The sequence below is a fragment of the Akebia trifoliata genome, chromosome 12 (assembly GCF_017979445.1).
Source record: "Akebia trifoliata isolate Shusen 1 chromosome 12, ASM1797944v1, whole genome shotgun sequence".
NCBI classification, from domain to species: Eukaryota; Viridiplantae; Streptophyta; class Magnoliopsida; order Ranunculales; family Lardizabalaceae; genus Akebia; species Akebia trifoliata.
Window position 1 is genome coordinate 27,244,155 of NC_141386.1, and position 15,378 is coordinate 27,259,532.

The following is a 15,378-nucleotide window of genomic DNA, read 5'->3' on the forward strand; positions in this document are numbered from 1 at the left end:
ACCCAATACTGTTCCACATATGTATCCCAATCATTAAGATTTACTTTCAAATTATAATTAAGTTGATGGGATGTCGTCCTAGGGGGGACTTTCCACATCACGTATCATTTCAAAACTAAATTTAATGGAACCAAAAATAAAGAAATTAAAAATGATGGCTAGCCATGCAAAGTAATTTTTATTATTATTTTTTTTATTATAACGGGGTGTCCGGACTTATGTCCGACTAGGGGGGCCGGATGAGCCAGGGCTGGAGCCAAGGCATATGGGTCTCTCCCCTGGGCACGTGCAATGCCCACGCATCACATGCACCAGGTAAGTGAGGGAGCGCCCTCGCGGGTGGCCCCGAGGAAATATTGCTCATACTGGTATCGACTCTCACCGCTCATCTGATCCGAAATTGCCATTGAGCCACCCCCTCGGGGTTATGCAAAGTATAAAGTATTTTTAAGTGTATGATTTATTTGTCTCTTTTAGATTTTTCTTAAGTATGTTATTCAAATATGCAAGGTAGCTTCCACAATGGATGCCATCTTGTTATCACATCCAGATACACTTCATCTTGGTGCTTTACCATACGCCATGAAGCACATTGTACTCTCTGCTCCAGTTTATTCAACAGAACCTGTATATAGACTAGGCCTTTTGTCTATGTACGATCACTATCTTTCGCGGAAGGTGAAGTTTCTTCTTGCCCTTTGAACTCTATCGTATTTCAGTATATAATATTGAATTGTTTATGAATTTTTTATTTGATATAAGTACAAGGAGTCTAAGCAGTGCGAGCGCTTATTTTCTTTCAAGTTTTAGTGGCATAAGTGTTGTTAATGTTTTTGATTTGTGGAGCTGAATGTTGGACAATCAAGGAACAACATGTTCATAGATTGAGTACAATACATACCCGAGATTAGGATGTTGAGTTGGGTGAATTTAAAAATTAAGAAAGGTAAAATAAATAAAAAATGAATGGGATTTATGAAAACGTAGGAGTAGTGCAATAATTCCAATTAGAAAGAACATGTATGTTGAAAGGATCCAAAAGAGCGAGATGAACCAAAAAAAAACTCTTGATTGAGGTAGTGAGGGCAGATTGGAAGATGCTTGAACTAACCAAGAGATGATTGAGTTAACCAAGAGATGATTTTAGGTAGAATTTATTGGAAGAAAAAGATTCATTCAGCCGACACAAGATATTTATGATAAAACTTTGATGATGATGATGTTGAGTTATGTTCGTTTTCTAATCTTCTCTCCCTTTGCAGCAAGTTTCTGATTTTGACTTGTTTACTCTGGATGACATTGATTCTGCTTTTCAAAATGTTATCAGACTGACATACTCTCAAAATTATCACCTGTTTGGTAAATTTTTTTCTTACCATTGTTTCTTTTAGGGTTCACCTGGTTATTCACAATACATTAGCTGGAGGAACACTTGGGTCTGGACATACCTAGGGGCCAGAACAATCCATGTTTTACATACTGGTGGAGCTGGACCTCCGTTACATAAGTTGTTGTGCTACGTGCAGCAATTATGATGAACAGTACAAAAAAAAAGAAAAACAAGAAAGAAATTGAAAACACACAGATTTAACGTGGTTCGGCGGTGTGCTTACATCCACAAGAGTGAGGAGCCAAATTTTCACTATATGTCAAATTAGGGTTACATCATAAGAATTTATAATAAACCCTAGTCGTACAATAGGTATTAGAAAATTCCAATAATACCCCTGTATCATACCGCATGGGCATTGCCCCCGCACCCCTAACCTACAAATTTGTCCCTGGTAAACATATGTTTTCTATATATACGTGTTCCACTCAATATGAGCCACATACATCAACATAAGCCTAATCTAGGAGACATTCTAGGCCACAAATTTGTCCAACTCGGTGATTTTACCATCCAATATATAAACCTCTTTTTTCTTTTAAATTTTTCCGTGGATAGTTCACACACATGTGCATATATTCAACCCATCCAAATGTGCTAGGTGGATAAATGTGATTGCTTGATTGGGGTTGGTTTTCAGACTCATAGAACCCCTCAGTGGAACCCACCTTATTCCTTGTCCCAGCCCTTTGCATGTGTCCACCTATAAGATACGGTTGGATCTGTATGTAGGTTGGTCCGATATGCAGACATCTTGCCCCTATTATTCATCTATTACATATTTGATGTGTTCTTATCGTTCCTCTTTCTTTGGTTCTTTCTGATTTAAATTTATGTCAGGAAAAGGAGAGGGGATTGTTATTGCTCCTCATGTGGCTGGACATCTCTTGGTTGGTACTGTCTGGAAGATCACAAAGGATGGGGAGGATGTAATATATGCCGTTAACTTCAACCATTACAAAGAAAGGTCATATGTGACCCTTCTACCAATTACTTCCACCCAACTTAGAACTCCGTGGACTCTGTAATGCTTATGTTTATGAAAGGAATCAAGAAAAAAAAAAGCTTACTAACGGAACTGTTTTTGAATATTTTGTTTGTCTTGCTGTTTTGATAACAGATGCTTATAATGCTTTGAACAATCAGCCTTCTAGACGCCAAAGAGACCAAGAGTTTCTAGGTATTCCTGTCTTCTAAATCAAAATTTGATTATTTTTCATTCAAGTGCCCATTATTCATTTTTTTTGCGACACTCCCTGTTATCCTTTTTTTTTTTTTTTTTGTGTGTGTATGTGGAAATTTTTGTTTTGTTTTTAATTTTCTATCTTTATTATGAAGGACAATTGTTAGAATCAACGGTTTGATGTAATAATTCATGACATTTATGTCACTGTATTCTTTAACATTATAGAGTTGCTAACATGATTCATTATGTTGTTTGTTATTTTAAATTTCCATTAGATTTGATACTGAAAACTCTGAGAGCGTATGGAAATGTACTACTCCCTGTCGATACAGCCGGGCGTGTATTGGAACTGATTTTGATATTAGAACAGGTCTGTATTGGAAGCATTGATATATCTTTAGTTCTCTACTAGCTAGCTTTCCAGGAATTCTAAAGGTTGTGAGATGTGTTGAAATTGCAGTACTGGGCACAGCATCATCTGTCCTATCCTATATTCTTTCTTACGTATGTTGCTTCAAGCACGATTGATTATGTCAAGAGCTTCCTGAGTGGATGAGTGATTTTCAATTGCAAAATCCTTTGAACATACACGTGACAATGCTTTTCTTTTAAAGAAAGTAGCTACTTTCCTTATAGTCCCAAATACCAACAGGGAATACATATATTCAACATTATTTCTTTTCTCTTGCCACCTTATGGTGTCCTTTAGCTCTGTCACCTGTATTGCATTCGCTACTTTTTTCATGAATACACAGAAAGTCTCTGAAGTTTCTTATTTTTCTTACGAATTTCCTTTTATTTGGTCAACAATTGCTTTACAGATTTTATGTTAAAAATTGCAGGCATGTCACGCTACTAATCAACAAGAATGAGCTTGAGAACGCACCGAATGGTCCAAAAGTTAGCACACCTTTTCTTAAAAACTACTTATTATTATTATTTTTTTCCTTTGAGATGGAGTGAACTGATGTCTGTTTTAGATTGTTCTATCATCCATGGCCAGTTTGGAAGTGGGTTTCTCTCATGATATATTTGTCAAATGGGCAAGTGATACGAAAAACCTTGTGCTTTTTACAGAAAGAGGCCAAGTATATTTTCTAAACTTTCCATCAGTTATTTGTGTGTTTCATTTCAACTCATATACTTTTTTCCCCTTATAATTGACAAATTGTATATGAAAAATTATGTCTTTTAGTTTTGTTGCTTATTATTGGAAATGAATCCATAATTAGACACTGCTACATTGCTCGGATGTTTCTGATGCAGCTTTAAGATTGAAAAGTCGTTTCTCTTGGTTTTTTCTTTTCATCCTTGTGCAGTCATTGCTCTTGAAAAATCTCCTTTTTCTCATATAATATTTGATGGTCTAGTTCTAGTAATCCTTTGATTTTCTTAAACTTTTTTATTTTTGATTCTCAATGTTTACACATGTGCATTTGTTTTTTTTCTTTAAAAAAAAAATGCATATGAAATATTTGGATGGTATTTATTTGTCTTTGCTCTTAAAAGATCCATTTTGACACCTTTTGCATCAATTAATTGTGCAGTTTGCAACTTTAGCTCGCATGCTTCAGGCAGATCCACCACCTAAAGCTGTAAAAGTCACCATGTGCAAGAGGGTTCCTTTGGTTGGAGAAGAGTGACGAGCTTATGAAGAAGAACAAAATCGAATTAAAAAGGAGGAAGCTCTAAAAGCTAGTCTAAGCAAAGAGGAGGTAAAAGCATCCCATGGAAGTGATGTTGATGTAGTTGATCCAATGGTCATCGATACAGGCAATGCTCATGCTTCATCTGATGGTATGTTTATCCTATTCTGTTTTTATTATATATTAGAAATCTATCTTATGCAATTTTCTTTTAGTTTAATTCTTTTTCTTTTCATTCCAATCATATTCTTACAGCCTTAAGATGTTTGTGTACACACATGTTAGTTCAAACTGTGGTCAGAATGCAATAATGAGAGATTGCCCGCCTTTTTTTAGTGGACAGAGAAGTTATCTAATACTTCAAATGACATCTATTTGATACATAAAAGAAATTAGTAAATGAGTAATACTTTTTGTTGAGCAGTAATGACACTGAAAAATTGTGTTTGATGTAAATGCATTGCCTGTATGGTTCAATGTAAATGCTTAATCTCTTTCTGATTTACTTTGCAGTGACTGGTCCTCATGGTGGTAGGCATCGGAACATCTTCATTGATGGGTTTGTTCCTACATCCAGTAGTGTTGCTCCAATGTTTCCTTTTTTTGAGAACTCTTCTGGATGGGATGATTTTGGTGAGATCATTAATCCTGATGATTATGTAATCAAGGAAGAAGACATGGATCAAGCATTTATGCCTATAAGTTTCTTTTGCCAATTATTTCTCTTTGCTTACTTGCACAGTGTTTGATCAACAATCCTTGTTGTTATCTCTTTATTTTTTTTTCTACTTGTATATTTTATTTGTCAAATGTTGAATATTCCTCACATTTAAGGATAATGAAGCTTCGTTATCAAATACTTAGAAATTTATGTAGAAGCCAAGAGGAATATTCTGTTTTATCAATCATGCCAATCTGTTGAAGATTCAAAACATTTGAATCATGTGGAAATCGTGAAATGTTGATTGGAACAAGCCTTTACCTTGGCTTGATTTCCGGTGAGTCCTTTTAGAAAATATGTGAAGAGTGAAAATATCCTTGAATCAATTCAACATCTGACCAAGTCCAACAAGCCTAACACTGTGCAAGCAGATGACATTTCTTCCATTCTTCCCTCCCTTGATCAAGAACTTTTGCGCAACTCAAATTAAAAATTGCACCGGGGGCTACTAAGCAAATTAGATCAAATAAACTAAGGTAACAATCTGTCGTAGATCTCTTAGTGAATCTCGTGATAATGAACGTAGGAGCCAGTGCGAAATCTTAACAATATGTTTTTTGTTATTAGATTAGTAGCGTGGGATACTTAACTAGTTTGTAAGAGGTTGAACATCTATGATGATTTGATGAATGAATAATAAGTGTGCATCCTTGACATGACTCTCTTTTGCTCTCTCTGTTGCGTGCGCACGCACACACACGCGCAAGCATTTATACGCAAGTGGGGCATTATTATTATTTTTTTGATATAGCAAACTATCAGTTTCATTGTATGTCCTGGATGAACATTAATCTATTAACACACCTGACTCGTCCCTTCGAAGGAATCCTCTTGGGTCAGTTGACTTGAATTAAGGTTTCGGGGAGTAAGATTCATCAAATACCTTACAAAACTCATATTCTGATAAGAATGTTTATAAGGATTGTATTAACCAAAATAAGGAAACTAATCTAACATAAATATTCTAATTTATTAGAATTTTCTAATGTAGAATATCCCAATTGATATTGCAATATATATTATTCTCCAACACTATCTTCCTTTTTCAGATGAGATACATTTATATAATACAATATATCATGTATCATAATATGATGCATCCAGTTGTCTACCATTTGAACATAAATTGGACATTGAAGGCCACCTTTGAGGAGGCAATGATCACCAATCTAACTAAAGATCATAGGGTCGATTTTCCTTTATGTTGAATTCAATTCAACTAAATGCCACATTTTTTGCTGACCTTAAACTCAAACTTTGATTGGGTGGGTTCAAGTCCACCATACTCGCACACGACCCTGAATATATATATATATATATAGGGTCGGGTTCCGTGTACACACATATCTACTCATATATCTACAACGTGTTTTGTCCTATGTGGATTAAAAGTTTCTAATTGAGCTGATTTTTGGTGAGGATGATCTCTATGATGAGGAGATCATCCCCACAAAAAATCAGCTAATTCTAAAATTTCTAACCCCATATTTATTTGTTGAAGAATCGTGGACTGTCCATTTTTTGTAATCACTTTTGACAAGGTTAAAATTTTCGGATTGAGCTGATTTTTGGTGAGGATGATCTCCTCATCATAGAGATCATCCTCACCAAAAATCAGCTCAATCCGAAACTTTTAACGACTAGGACAAAACACGTTGTAGATATATGAGTAGATATGTGTGTACACAGAACCCGACCCTATATATATAAAATGAATCGTGCAATCTACATGATGTGATACCATTCTTTGTACGATAAGATTAATAAGTCTTAATTAGTGATCATCTGATAATGTTGCATTTTAATAGGTTGAGCCGAGGATCCATAGATTCATGAAAAAGGACTCGGAAGGAAACCAAAATCACCAACGTTAAATATAGAAATCCACAGTTTGGGATAAAAAATGGATCGTGAGGATACATCAAGTATCACTAGAATAAATCGTGACAGTTGGATTTTGTGTTTTTGTGGTTAGGATTTTGTGCATTTTTATGAGTCCTTTGTTTGTGAATCGTTTTGTATTAAGGAATCTCCTTGGCATGGTTATAGAACTCTTTGAATCGAATCAAAACTCGGTTAAGACAATGGGACTGGATTACATTTCGATGTGACATGGCCCAACACTCAATGAAACCAACTTGTTGAGTTAACTCAGAAAATCATCAAATCAAATTCAGCTTGAACATACCTCGAGTTGAGTTAAAATCTCACCCAAGTTATTCAACTATATATAATAGATTGGACTCATTGCCCCCACCCTTCTAAAATCACACCCCATTTGAAAAAACAAAAATACCAAATTGGTCCATTAGATGACCTATTTCCGAATCCATCTGTAACATATTGGTAATATAGAGGTCATCAAATGGACCCATTCAGTATTTTCATGATTTTAAGTGTGGTGTATTTTGCCATCACATCGGGGGGCAAGAAGTCTGAGTCTATACAATATTGTTGGCGAGAAAAATTACAAATATTATATTTGCAAAATCCAAATAATAGAAAGTGAAAAAAATTTCCAAAAAAAAATGAGTATAACAACTAGCATGGAAAGACTTGAGAGCAGTGACCATCGTAGAGACACCTTTGCAATCTTTGGGTCTCAGGGGCGGATTTAGAGTGGGGGCACTTGCCCCCACAAGAATTTTCAAAGTCTATGAATTAGTGAGCTATTGTGACAGATTTTAGTGGCGGATAAAACAATCTGCCACTATTGCCCCCACAAATTTTTTTGGCAGATTTACAAAAACATGCACAACATTTCGAATATTTATCAAAACGGTACACTGTAGCAATTAATTCCGAAAACGGTAAATTTACCATTTTCGGAATTAATTTTTTTTACCAAAACGGTAAAAACAATAAAATTTATTTTTTTTACCGAAAATGCCCTTTTTTATTTTTTGACTGAAATTACGAAAATAAAATTGATTTCAATAAAAAAAAAATTATAAATACATATGATTGTTGGATTACCGAAAGAGAGTGAATCTTTTTAGTTGGATTTTCATTTTTTTAAGGTTAAAATTGTAAATATATATGTAAAACAAAAAAAAGGGTATTTTCGGTATAAAAAAAATATTTTACTGTTTTTACCGTTTTGGTAAAAAATATTAATTCCAAAAACGATAAATTTACCGTTTTCGGAATTAATTGCTACAGTGTACCGTTTTCGGAATTAATTTTGAAAACTCTACCATTTTGGTAAATTATTCATTTTTTTCCCCAATCTTAGTTGCCACTACTACTTATTTTTTTTTTACTCTTAGTTGTCCCCACAAAAAAAATTCTACTCTTGGTTGCCCTGACATGGGAAACATCCTGGCTCCACCCCTGTTGGGTCTCTTTCTTGTAATTTAAGAGAAGTGTGAGAGTTCCAAGTTTCTTCTCAATTGATATAATCTCTCTTTTAAATGATATAAATCTTTTTGGAATATGGGAAAAAAATATTCCTAATTTTTAAAATGAGATTAAATCAGATCATTTTTAAAAGTTAAAGATTAGTATCGTAAATAGGTTTTGTGTCAAATAGAGAGAATGCAAACAGATGTGTCTTTGGTCCTTGTGAGAGTAAAATTTATGTTTCCTTTAGAAAACACATGTTCCATTATTGAGAGTATTTTGGGGAAATAGTACCAAAGGTGACGTAGGAGAAGTCGAAGAAGAGTTTATGGATTGGAGCGTTTGGCAGAAAACTCAATGGGTTTTAAAACTATTATTGTAACTGGTGACTTTAATTAAATTTCTATGAATAATAATGCAAGTCTATGGCACATGCATATAGTAACCATTGACTACTTCAAGCACTAGGTGCTAAGTAAAACTGATAGCAAAAGCCCATTAAGTTGGATTAAATTCATTTGACTAATGCTGGAGTGACTCAAGGAGGGACACATCTGACGTGGTGGTGCACACATAACTGTAGATGCTTTTTTACTCGTATCTCACGGAAAAGCTCCTATGGTTATGTGTGTGCCACCATGTCAGATGTGTCACCCGTGTCACCCCAGCACGACTCAATTCATTTAAATAAAAGATAATAAAAACTAAACTTTCAAATGTCTGTTACAACATTTAATTTGTTCTCTCCCCTCAGCATTATAAATTAGCCTACTTTACCCTCTTCAATCACCCAAGCCTTGTTCAAGAAGAAAAAGGTCTAATTCTGCTTGCAAGTTGCAAACATGGTTAAAAGAGAAAGGGAGATGTCTTCTGTACTTTTAATGGTAGTATGTGTCATAGCCATGTCGATCTCCTCTGGTTTAGCCCAATTGCAACCCAAAGATCTACCATTTCCCGTCATTGGGCTTTCACCACCAGGTATTGACAAAGAGCTGAAGCAATGTTGGTCATCTCTTCAAGACATACAAGGGTGCGTGTTGGAGATGTTCTCCCCCTTTTACAACGGCCAAGTCCGCTTCATGGCCCCGCGTGTTGCAAAGCCATCACTGAAATTAATGAAAATTGTTGGCCTAAGATGTTCCCCTTCAACCCCTTCTTCCCTCCTTTGCTCAAGGCCTATTGTACAAACAACAAAGCTCCAGTTACTACCCCTAAAGCACTTGGAACCATTAGGAACAACGATGATACATCTAAAGTAGTTGAAGGAGAATCTTTGGCGAGGCTTGGGTTACTTGATCCAGAGATTAGGCAGTGCTTAACGTCTCTCCAAAGCGTAGAAGGGTGTGTGGAAGAGGTCATCTCCTCTTTCCTAAGTTTCCAAGTCCGCCTTCTTGACCCCGTCTGTTGCAAGGCCATTATTGAAGTTAATGACAAGTGCTGGCCCAAGATTTTCCCATTCAATCCTTTCTTCCCTCCCTTGCTCAAGAACTACTGCACTAGTCTCGTAACCATTGCACCAAGGCCTACTAAGCAAATTAGTTCAAATAAATTGTCAAGATGAGCTTCATCTGATCTCTTTTAGTTTCTCATGAAGGTGAATGTAGCTGTGCTAAACTTAATCATATGGTTTTGTTATTAGATCATTAGAGATACTTATTTTTATCTCTAATGAGTCTAATATCTTTATGGTCTTCAGTGAATGAATAAGAGTGTGTGCTTGGCATGACTGACTGACTCTCTCTCTCTCTCTCCACAAATTTTAATAGGGAGATTTTCCAAGTAACAATCCTACATCTAGGTATCTTAGACTCCACAGAAAATATATCAGACCAACGAGGTACATTGTCATAGGCATACCCCACTGGTCAGATATATCTTGGGATCAATATATACCTGATTGGATCCAAGAGATTTCAAGTTGGATCGATAGTCAAGCTAGCTATGATAGTGAAGCCATCCCATAAAGGCACATGGAGTCAAGAATCAATATTTAGGATCGCAATTTGGGAAATAATATTACTGGATCAGGTTTCGCTAGCATTTATTAAGCTTCGAATTGGTTTTGTGCTTGGATTTCCGAAACTGTCCGAAATTCAGGTGGCATGGGTAAAGTTATTTGGCTACTCAATTATTCCAAGCCCATCATCTAAACATAATATTGTGGGGACAAATTTTTTTATCTCAACCCTAATGTAGCATATCATATTGACATATTGAGATAACACATCAAGCAAAACTTCTAGACCCAAAAGTTGGAATATTATAGAGGTCTTGTCTATTACATAACTCTATAGTCAGATAGGAATGCCTGGTAAACATTTGCAATAAGAAAATGAAGGTAGAAAAAAAGGTCAATGGAAGATCTCAAACATTGCAGAAATGATATAGATTAAAGAAAATAAAACAAAAATTCTAAAAATCATGTAAACTCCATGGAGACCTAGACATGAAAACTTATAAATAAGAATGAAATAAACTAATATTATAACATTCACTCATTCAATTCTCCTTGTATAAACTTGGATTTTGAATTTTTTTTTTGTTGATAACCGGGTATCCCTGTAAACAGTGAATTGGGCCTATCTGGGCTTTGCTCAATTTATAGACCATGGTCTTGTCCAAGGACTAGTCTCAGGGCACGTGCAACACCCGTACATCACACTATCGATCTCTCTTATAATAATTTTATAAGTATCCAAAATATCATTCTCTCACTTCTTTTAACTTACCTAAGTTTCTCAGTGAGGATTGTGACCAATTCCAACTATTTTTTATGATGAATGCAGAATGTTATACTTATAACTTTGAACATTTAGATATAACTTTTGACCTATTTCAATAATTTGAAACAATGAATAACAAAGCGAGAAAGACTCACTAATAATTATTAAGATTTAGTCGTTTTGATCCAAATGTCTATTTCGCTATTATTACATATGTATTTTGAATATTTCAGAAAGATCTATCAAAATGTCAAGCTTGAAAAAGAAAGAAAAAAAAAAACAAAACAAAATCAAAAAATTAAAATTGTCGAGGTCAACTTTTGAATTATTGAGATTGATGTTTGATCTCGAAGATTTCAATTTTTCAAGCTTGATGCTACATAGATCTTTCTGTAATACCAAAAATGCATATATGACATGGAGAAATAAACAACAAACTTTACACTCTGATTAAGATTATTTGGAGTTCAATAATCTTAAATCATAGTATAACATTTAATTCGAGAATCCATTTCTCCAGTATTACATATGCATTTCGGGTAATTTAGAAAGATTTATTCAGCGTCGAGCTTGAAAATACAAAATGCAAAAAAATTGAAATTATCTTAAATCAATGACGGTTTACTTTTTCATCTCAAGAACGTTTTGCATGATTTCTTATAAGAAAATGTTGGAGGATGCAAAATTTTATGATAGTTTATTGTTGGCAAAGGCAAACAAATAAATGACAAAAATTGTCGCGATTTGCAGAGAAGCAGCCAAACATCTGCAATTTTTTTCTTTTACCAACAATTAAGTCCATGATAACAGGGCTTTTGAATTATGTACATAAGACTTCTGGGGATAATGTAATAGCATTTTAAATAAAAAAGAAAGTTTGATTTCTTTTATAATCGTGATAAATTGACTAAAAAAAATCACTCGAAATTCACTCAATTGCATAGAACCACATATATTTTTCCTCGTGTATCCCGAGGAAAAATCTATGGCTCCATGCACATGCAATGCCAATTGAGTGATTTTCGAGTATCTTTTTTCAAGTCAGTTTATCACGACTCATTATTTAATGGTGATGTCACGTGTATTGAAAAAAAAATACATATCTATATAAGTGACTTCACCATTGATTTATGAGTGTCGTTAACATGTGCCCTAAGGGCACACGTTAAGATGTATTAAGCACACTTCAAAAACATTTTTTACTACCTAACTAAGAAGTGGCATGTGCTCATTATTAAAGGATTTATTTGTAATTTAGAATATTGATTAATTTAGAATTTTGAAAACTAAGAAACGTTGGTGCAATTTTTTCGATCTTTTATCAAAATTACCCTAATTATATTAAATTTAAATATAATAGTGGGGGATATTTATGGCCACCCAAATTTTGGTGAGAAGTCATTTCTACTCCGCCTTCTCTCATTATAATAGTAAAGAAATGTCCTAAAAGAATTATAATTTTCTACTCAAAACGCTCTTAAAGGCTTATTTCTAAGGTGTATTTAACGCATCTTAACATGTGCCCTTTGGGCACACTTTAACAGAACCCTTTATTTATTCAATGCTTATTATAATTTTGAGGAATCGTGATATTAGACTCATCAGGTGGCATACTCAATTAACTCCTTGACATGAACAAGTTCAGGAACCATAGATTTGTACGTCTCGGGATACATAATTACACTTCCCCATCAAAAAGTGTATCCCAAGGGAGTCATGTATCCCGAGGCATACAAATCTTTAGTTCTCAAACTTGTCCACATCTGGGAGTCGATTGAGTATGCCACCTGGTGAGTCATTTTATCAGGACTCAATTTTGAGTGGTGATAGTATGACTCCCCCATGTGGCATACTCAATCGACTCCCCTAATGTGGGGTCACACTAAATGAAAACTGGAAAATTTGACATAAAAAATTGACGGGCCAAAGCCCATGAATTTTAGAACTTGAATTTTCGAGGTTTAGGACCGTCGAAATTCTTGATATTTCCAGATTTGACAGCTTAGAGTTGTCGAATTTCTCCCATCTTTCATTAATTTGACAGTTTCGGGCCGTCGAAAAAAAGAAAAAATTTGATACTGAAAAATTCGACGCCAATTTTACCTCTTGGTCCTTCGAATTTTATGAAATTTGACGGCCCAATGCCATCAAATTTGGGCTTTTTTCACATTATGGGTGTGCCAGAACCATAGACTTTATGCATCGGGATACAAAATCGCACATCCCCATCTTTCCAGCTGTGATCCCGAAGAAATGAAATCTTTTGTTCTGGCACACCCCACATCAGGGGAGTCGTTTGAGTATGCCACCTGGGGGAGTCCGATTATCACGACTCTATAATTTTACATTGAAAATTGAGATTCTGTCTCAGGAAGAAAAAAATATTTAATAATATTTTTTTCCTCTATTTACAGCTACAGGACTCTGAAAGTCAAGTAACCTGATTGAAGATTAACTATTGTATTGAAACAGAAACCATTTTCGGTTCTAGAAAAACAATTAACACATGAACTGATAGCTAAAGCCCATTAAGCTGAATTAATGGGATTTTGCTAACAGTGATGAAAATTTATTATCATCTTAAATTGAATTATTATCTATGGAACAAATTACGTCGAACTCCATCAACCTTTACCAAGGTTTAGGTAACATTTCCCAAAGTGACACAAAAAAAAAAAAAAAAAACTGATAGAATTAATACTTCCATTCAGTTGGATTAAATTCTTTCAAATAAACCTCTGCAACACGATATTTAATTTGTTCTCTCCCCTAAGCACTATAAATTGCCACACTCTTATCCCTCTTCAATCACCCAAGCCTTTGTTAAAAAGCAAACAGATCTAATTCTGCTTACAAGTTGCAACCATGGTTAAGACTTCTATACTTTTGATGGCAGCATGTGTCATGGTCATGTCCATCTCCTCTAGTTTAGCCCAATTGCAACCCAAAGATCTACCATTTTCCTTCATTGGGCTTTTACCACCACCAGGTCTAGACAAAGAGCTGAAACAATGCTGGTCATCTTTTCAATCCATAGAAGGGTGTGTGTCTGAGATCTACACCTCCATTTTCAAAGGCCAAGTCGGCTTCATCGGACCCGCGTGTTGCAAAGCCATCACCGAAATTAACGAAGATTGTTGGCCTAAGATATTCCCTTTCAACCCATTCTTTCCTCCCTTGTTAAAGGCCTATTGTGCTGGACCTCCATTGCCTCCTCCTAAAGTACTTGGATCATCAAGGAAAAGCATAGCTACGTCTAATGTAGTTGAAGGCAAATCTTTGGCGACGTTTGGGTTATTGGATCCAGAGATTGGGCAGTGCTTAGCATCTCTCCAAGACGTCGAAGGATGTGTTGAAGAGGTCATGAAATCTTTCTTTAGTTTTGAAGTCCATGCACTCGGCCCCGCTTGTTGCAAGGCCGTTACTGAAATTAATGACAAGTGTTGGCCCAAGTTTTTCCCATTCAATCCTTTCTTCCCTCCTTTGCTCAAGGACTACTGCACTGGTCTCTTAAAAAGTGCACCGGGGCCTACTAAGCAAATTAGTCGAACTAAATTATGGTAACAATCTGCAATTGATCACTCTCTCCCTCTTGCATTGAACTAACTTAATGAGGGTGACCAAAGGTTTTCTTTTATCTAAAGTGGAGGATATATATACATGTTTTTTTTTTTTGTAAAGGAATTTTCAATGTCCTTGAAGTTGTAGGTTTTGATGAATGAATAATTTGACATGACTTTGTCTCTCCATTGTTTTTAAATTGGATTTTTCTAACCTCAAAAGTGGCATGAAATTATATATATATATTTGCTCAGGTTTTGTTGACTCAAGAAAAAGCACACAATCCTGAGTTCTTGACTGAATAAGCAGGAAATCCAAGGATCAAGAGTTGTCTCAAGATAAGCATCAATGAGATACATAATTATGTATTTATCAGGATATAACCTATCCTTGGATTTTGCACTTATACAATCTGGATCGTGTGTTTTTTCTTGAGTCATCAGTTATCTGTATCTTACATATACTTGGAGTTATCCTCAAAATAAGTATCATTGGGATATCTATCATAAGGATACGAACAAGTCTCGACCATTGATATAACACATACATGGTTGAGAAGGCATGTTTATTCTTGAGTCAAGGGGAATCCAAGGCTATATATGGGATCCATAGAATAATGATAAGAAACTCATATACACACACAATCGTGACCATGTAGACACCCCATTTTTGCATCCGCCTGATTAATCAAGTCGTCAATCCGATCGCAAAGGTTCCCAATGATGGATGTCTATTCCAATGCTTTATTTTGTTACCAGATATGTTTCAGAAATCCGGATGAGGTATCTCGAACTGACAAAACTTAGAAA

The 15,378-nt window shown here is 35.2% G+C and overlaps 1 protein-coding gene and 2 pseudogenes across 2 annotated transcripts; all 3 read left to right on the forward strand.

The window, feature by feature from the left end:
• The first annotated feature begins 522 nt into the window (after positions 1–522).
• Positions 523–5,130, forward strand: LOC147389226 (cleavage and polyadenylation specificity factor subunit 2-like; annotated as a pseudogene). Its single transcript, XR_015170998.1, has 10 exons — positions 523–678; positions 1,263–1,359; positions 2,231–2,284; positions 2,511–2,570; positions 2,852–2,946; positions 3,037–3,080; positions 3,419–3,476; positions 3,557–3,664; positions 4,124–4,373; positions 4,736–5,130. The product of XR_015170998.1 is annotated as a cleavage and polyadenylation specificity factor subunit 2-like (transcript).
• A 3,902-nt stretch (positions 5,131–9,032) lies between these two features.
• Positions 9,033–9,994, forward strand: LOC147389227 (uncharacterized; annotated as a pseudogene).
• Positions 9,995–13,841: 3,847 nt separating this feature from the next.
• Positions 13,842–14,648, forward strand: LOC147389228 (uncharacterized). The gene has a single exon (XM_086419012.1). The coding sequence runs from the start codon at positions 13,874–13,876 to the stop codon at positions 14,570–14,572; it is 699 nt and encodes a 232-aa protein (XP_086275138.1). The 5' UTR covers positions 13,842–13,873; the 3' UTR covers positions 14,573–14,648.
• The last annotated feature ends 730 nt before the right edge of the window (positions 14,649–15,378 follow it).

Excerpts from the sequence above, each read along its gene's own strand:
- LOC147389228 (XM_086419012.1), top strand. The coding sequence starts at position 13,874 with ATGGTTAAGACTTCTATACTTTTGATGGCAGCATGTGTCATGGTCATG.